The sequence below is a fragment of the Crocuta crocuta genome, unplaced genomic scaffold (assembly GCF_008692635.1).
Source record: "Crocuta crocuta isolate KB4526 unplaced genomic scaffold, BGI_CrCroc_1.0 scaffold494, whole genome shotgun sequence".
Taxonomy (NCBI): domain Eukaryota; kingdom Metazoa; phylum Chordata; class Mammalia; order Carnivora; family Hyaenidae; genus Crocuta; species Crocuta crocuta.
The window spans coordinates 855,427-861,322 of NW_027527931.1; the positions used below are offsets into that span (position 1 = coordinate 855,427).

The 5,896-nt window shown below is 46.1% G+C and overlaps 1 protein-coding gene across 1 annotated transcript; it reads left to right on the plus strand.

Annotated features, from left to right (window-relative positions):
• Window positions 1-303: 303 nt before the first annotated feature.
• LOC144221288 (T-cell surface glycoprotein CD1c-like) lies at window positions 304-4,502 on the plus strand. Its single transcript, XM_077751741.1, has 6 exons — window positions 304-562; window positions 981-1,247; window positions 1,860-2,138; window positions 2,346-2,624; window positions 2,966-3,056; window positions 3,183-4,502. Exons 1-6 carry the CDS (start codon window positions 502-504, stop codon window positions 3,202-3,204), a joined length of 999 nt encoding a protein of 332 aa, XP_077607867.1. The 5' UTR covers window positions 304-501; the 3' UTR covers window positions 3,205-4,502.
• Window positions 4,503-5,896: the final 1,394 nt, after the last annotated feature.

The window sequence follows — 5,896 nt, forward strand, 5'->3', positions numbered from 1 at the left end:
GGATATGAGATGAGATGGGAAAGAGCAGACTGTGAAGATTCTGAAAAGGGGAAGAGGAGTATGGAGCATCCAGAAAGGGGATTGGAAGGGACACCGAGGCAGAGCTGGACCTCTGATCTGTTAGAATGAGAGGACCCAGACAAATGGTGCAGTTTCTGTTTTTTGCTGTAGCAATGAGATGCGAGTCCCAGGAAGGTGCAGTGACGCTCCAATGTCACACACAACTTCCTACACGACCTTCGCAGAGGGAAGAAGGCGGGGTGGAGGCTGGAAACAAGGAGAGGAGCTGGAAGCCAGGTGGGATTAGTTTTGGTCTGAGCTAGAGGGGAAATGAGAGCCTGAGTAGGTGGCTGGAGACTGAGGGAGCAGCAGATCTTTGTCATTTCAATCAACAGTTGGTGGGGAGGACGGCTTATTGGTGGAAGAAGGAAGTCAGAGCAGAGACACTGAAAAGCGGGTTTGCTGAAAACAGAGGGGAGTGGAGAAACATCTGCAGGCGACATGGTGCCTCTGCAGCTCACCCTGCTGGCTGCTCTTCTCCTGGGGACTCACAGTGCACAAGGTAAGAGCCTCTGCCGGCTGCCCAGTCCCTGGATCCGGGCAGAGTATGGTGGTCTCTCCCAAGATGATTTGGATCCTCATGTGGCCGGAGTGTTCACACCCTGAGAGGTCCTGTCTCCAGGTCAGGTCTGCTCTGAAAGGATGGTGGTGAGTGTGGGGCCCCGAGTCAGGGAAATGTCATCCTTAACCTAGTCATGGCTCCTTCTTTCTCTTCCTCATTCTCTCCCTCTCTTCCTCCCTCTCTCTCCTTCTCTCCCTCTTCCTCCCTCCCTCTCTCCCCCACTCTCTCTCCTTATCTCCCTCTCTTTCTGCCCTCTCTCTCTCCTCCTCCTCTGCTTCATAGCTGATTCACTTTCCAACTTCTATTTTCTGCTTGCTTCTTTTTTCCCTTAAACTACCTGACCCTCTACTACCCACAGCAGTCCAGGAACCCATCTTGTTCCACGTCATCCAGATCACGTCCTTTGTCAACGAATCCTGGGCACAGCATCAGGGCTCAGGCTGGCTGGGTGACATACAGACTCATGGCTGGGACAACAAGTCTGGCACAATAGTTTTCCTGCACCCTTGGTCTAAAGGCAACTTCAGCAACGAGGAATTGACGGACCTGGAGCTTCTGTTCCGTGTCTACTTCATTGGATTAACTCGGGAGTCTCAAGAATATGCCGGCCAATTGCACTTCAAGTGTGAGTTCCCTCAGAAGGCTCCTCTGTTTCTGGGAAACATGCTCATACCCTTCTGGACCATTGCCCGTTATTCCTGTCCCATGATAAAAATCTTCATGAATAAACTTGAGGGTCATTCTGGGTGTTGACTCCTCAAGATTTCATAGACTCTTTTCTGACTCTTTTTTCTTATTCATTTTTATCTTTCCTCAGTGATCTCCCTTCTATGATCTAAAACACAGAGACACACAATGGTGCCCCTCTGTGCCTGACTCCCTTAAACTGTGATCTCTTCCTCCGTTCAGTTTCTTCCAACGTTTATGCTCGCAGCTCAACAACCATTATGACCCGTGTCATGTGCCCTGTACTTGTGTTTCCTTCTCATGGGCTCTGACCTGCACTTTACTATCACTTCTCTGACTTCTTCAAATCAAATACTTAATTATTGACATGTATCCCTATGGCCCCCTTCCCCATCCCACAAATGCTTTTCCTTATTCCTGATCAAACACATCCTTGGCTTACTCCCACACATCTATTAATACCTTCTTGCTCCACTTTTTAATAAAGTCCTTATATCATTTCTTTCATTTCTCCCCCCCAAATCTCTTTCTCTTTTCTCCTTCTTCCCAGATCCCTTTGAAGTACAGGTGACAGCTGGCTGTGAGCTACATTCTAGTGATGTCACAAAAGCCTTCTTACAGGCAGCTTATCAAGGATCAGATTTCCTGAGTTTCCAAAACTTGTCATGGGTGCCATCTCCAGGGAGTGACAGCAAAGCCCAGAGTGTCTGTGATCTCCTGAACCAGTATGAAGCCATCAAGGAAACAGTGCAGAGGCTCATCACAAACACCTGTCCCCAATTTGCCTTGGGTCTCTTTGATGCAGGGAAGGTGGATCTCCAGAAGCAAGGTGTGTACAGCCCCTTCCTCTAAGATTTTTCCATATACGCCCTTTCCCACCATCCCTTTCAAAGTTAGGACAAAGAAGAGCTCAATAAGAATAGGGTTTTCTGGGTACAAGTTTCCTAGAGCAAGATAATACGTACATACCGATGTGGTTACCCCCTTAAGCTGTGTGTTAGAATCCGCATCTGAATACCTTTCATGCCCTCTGCAGTGAGGCCAGAGGTCTGGCTGTCCACTGGCCCCAGCCCTGGTCCTGGCCGTCTGCTGCTGGTGTGTCATGTCTCTGGCTTCTACCCAAAGCCAGTGTGGGTGATGTGGATGCAGGGTGAGCAGGAGCAGCCAGATACCCAGAGAAGTGATGTCCTACCTCATGCTGATGGGACATGGTATCTTCGGGTGACCCTGGATGTGGCGGCGCGGGAAGCAGCCGGCCTGTCTTGCCGAGTGAGACACAGCAGTCTAGGGGGCCACGACATGGTCATCTACTGGGGTGAGTAAGATGGAATCTGTAGGTGTAAGAAGGTGGTTCTTGAGCTTAGAGGGTAGGGCAGAGGAAAGTTTTATGGCGCCAGAACTAGGTGAGTGCAATATCAGGAAAGAATAAATACAACTGATTTCGGGAAAGAGATGGAGCCCAAGTGGGGCTCTGATGTAAGAGACTTGGGGGAGAGATAAGGCACCCTTCTCTGGGCAGGTGTGAGAGCAGAGTGACAAGGCTGTTTGAAGACGGCATTCACATCCAATGCACCTGTTGATATGGGGGATCAGTGGACAGAATAGAACTGGCCGTGGATCAAAAATGACATCTATGTGTCTCTCTAATACCCACAGGACACCACCTTTCCATGTACTTGATCCTGTTGGCCGTGATAGTGCCCCTAATTCTTCTGATAGTCATTGCATTGTGGCTTAAGAAGCGCTGGTGAGTTCGTTGTGTTTCCTCCTCTCTTCCCAGTTTATTTCATTTTCCATTTTTACCTGTCTAGCTTCTGTCTCCTGACTCCTGACTCCTCCAATGCACCCAGTGTCTCCCATCTCTCTTCCACAGCTCCTATGAAGACATCCCATGAGCTTCCTCGCCAAGCCTTCCCCGAAGGCCCAGGAGCCTAGGACATCAGAGTGATACCATTCTTTCCACCCTCCATTTAATTTTGTTCCTGTTTCTGCTTTATAATCATCAGTTCACACAAACTAGTCTAGTCAGATCACTCTGTATGGAATGCCTTCTTTATAATCTCCATTTGTTTAATAGTCTTCAACTTCTGAAGCCTATTATGATTCATATCCTCCAGAATCTTCCCTAATCTGTTGGTAAGAAGCTCTTCAACTCTGTTGTATGGGCATCTCATTTCTCCCTGCACGGCAGCACCTTAGTGCTTTCTTCCCTTCCAATATGCAAGCTCCTTTGAGACAATGATCATGATGAAGGTGTGTTTTTTGCAGGTAAAACGTGCTCAGTGAAAATCAAACCCAAACAAATGATATTCAAGTTGGACGTACTGTCCTACTGACTTTCCTCATTATGTTCACTCCTGCCATGGTTATAGGTTTTGAAGGATTGATGTTTCCCTCATTCTTTAAATGTTTCTTAAGTGGCTCCCAAATCCCATATCACTTTAGCTCCCTCATTTTCTCACTAAACTCTTAAGGAAAAATGCAACTTTGCTCCTTGCCGAGCTTATTTTCCAAATACAATGATGCTACTCTTTCCAACTTATTCCAAACATGAAAAGAGAAAGACTGTGCAATGGGGCAGACATGTCGCTGATGGTTAACAAAACAGAACAAGAGAGCTGGTCACCAAGATTAGGGTGGGATCAAGGCAAGGGAAGTTTATGGAAGCCAACCCCCTCCAGGGGTGGCGCTATCTCAGATACCCTTGCCTGGACTTTGTTTCTTTGAGACTCATTCACTAATTCAAGTAATACTTCTCAGGCTCTGAACACGGGACAGGCACACTTGTGAACTGGTCGAGGAGGAAACAGTGGGGACTGTATCCACCTGACTGGTGTTGCAAGGTCCATTTTTTTCAGTCTGTTCATGTCCTTTGTACTTGGTACTTTTTTTTGTTTCAGTTTGGAAATTTTTAATCAACTTTATCAATGTATAATTTACATACCACAAAATCCATCTGTTTTAAGTATACAATTCCATTCATTTTGACCTATGTCAAATAGGTCAAACTTATAAAGTAAGAACACAGTCAAGGTATAGCACATCCCATTACCCCAGTACCCCCATGCCCATTTGCAGCTAAAGCTAACACCAACCAGGAAGACTTGCAAATACTGGTATGCTTACTGATATAGTTCAGCTTAGATGTGTCTTTTCTATAATTTTATTAAAATAAAATAACTTATATAAACCATGAGAGACTCTTTAAAAACTTTTTTTAATGTTTATTTATTTCAGAGAGACAGAGACAGAGTGTAAGAGGGGGAGGGGCAGAGAGAGAGGGAGACACAGAATCCAAAGCAGGCTCCAGGCTCTGAGCTGTCAGCACAGAGCCTGACATGTGGCTTGAACTCACTGACTGTGAGATCATGAACTGAGCCAAAGTTGGCCACTTAACCGACTGAGCCACCCAGGTGCCCCAACCATAAGAGACTCTTAAATTCAGAGAACAAACTAAGGGTTTGTAGGGTTGGCGGGGGGAGGGATGGACTAAATGGGTGATGAGCATTAATGAGGGCACTTTTTGGGATGAGCACTAGGTGTCATATGTAAGAGAGGAATCACTGGGTTCTACTCCTGAAGCCAAGACTACACTATATACTAAATAAATTAAATTAAAACAAAAAGGAAAAGAGGCACCTGGGTGGCTCAGTCTTGACTTCGGCTCAGGTCATGATTTCATGGTTTGTGAGTTCGAGCTCAGCATCAGGCTCTGTGCTGACAGTGTGGAATTTGCTTGGGATTCTGTCTCCCTCTCTCTCTGCCCCTCCCCTACTTGCTCCCTACCCCTCTCTCTCAAAAATAAATTTGAAAAAAGAAAAATTAAAAAAATTTAGAAAAGGAAAAAATGAAATCGCTTAGATGTACTCTTTATATCTGAGTGTTTTTTTTTCCACCTAGTATATGGTTGTAATCCTTGTTATTGCTCAATAGATCCCAAGTATGAATATACTATTGTTTTTTTTTATTCATCCACTCTTTGATGATTACTTGTTTTGTTTCTAGTTTGAGGCTCTTTGATTGTTGTTTTGTTTGTTTCATTACTTACCTGGACTAATTCTGTGGATTCTGGCTGCCCTGTTCACTTTGCTTGCAGTGGGATGGTAGGGAGAGGCGGGGTAATGAGAGTCACAGTGCTATGTTTTCAAAGAGATAAGGCATGTGCTGTTGCCCCCTAATACCGTCAGGCAAGGGGTGACTCAAACCAGGGTCTTTGCAGAAATATAGTCTGTGTGCTGAGCCCCCCCCTCCCCTTCAGTGAAAGCTGAAGGTCCTAGAACAGAATGCTGGAAAGACTTTTATTAATCCCCTGGATTAAAATGAAAGTTCAAGTCAGTTGGGGGAAACAGAGAACCACTAACCACCCCTCCTTTCAAGTTTTAGTGGCCAACAGGAATCCAGGCTCTGAAGAGTCACAAACACCTTTTATGTTTCAAGATTATGAGAAATAGTGACAGTTGGCCAAGTGTGTTCTTGCAGGAAAGCTGGGAGCAGACAATGTGAGGGGTGCTCCCTGTGGGTGGTTTATGGGGAGAGGGGTGGCCCAGTCCCCTGGCCCCCCATGAGGGACAGTCATCCTCAGGGCCA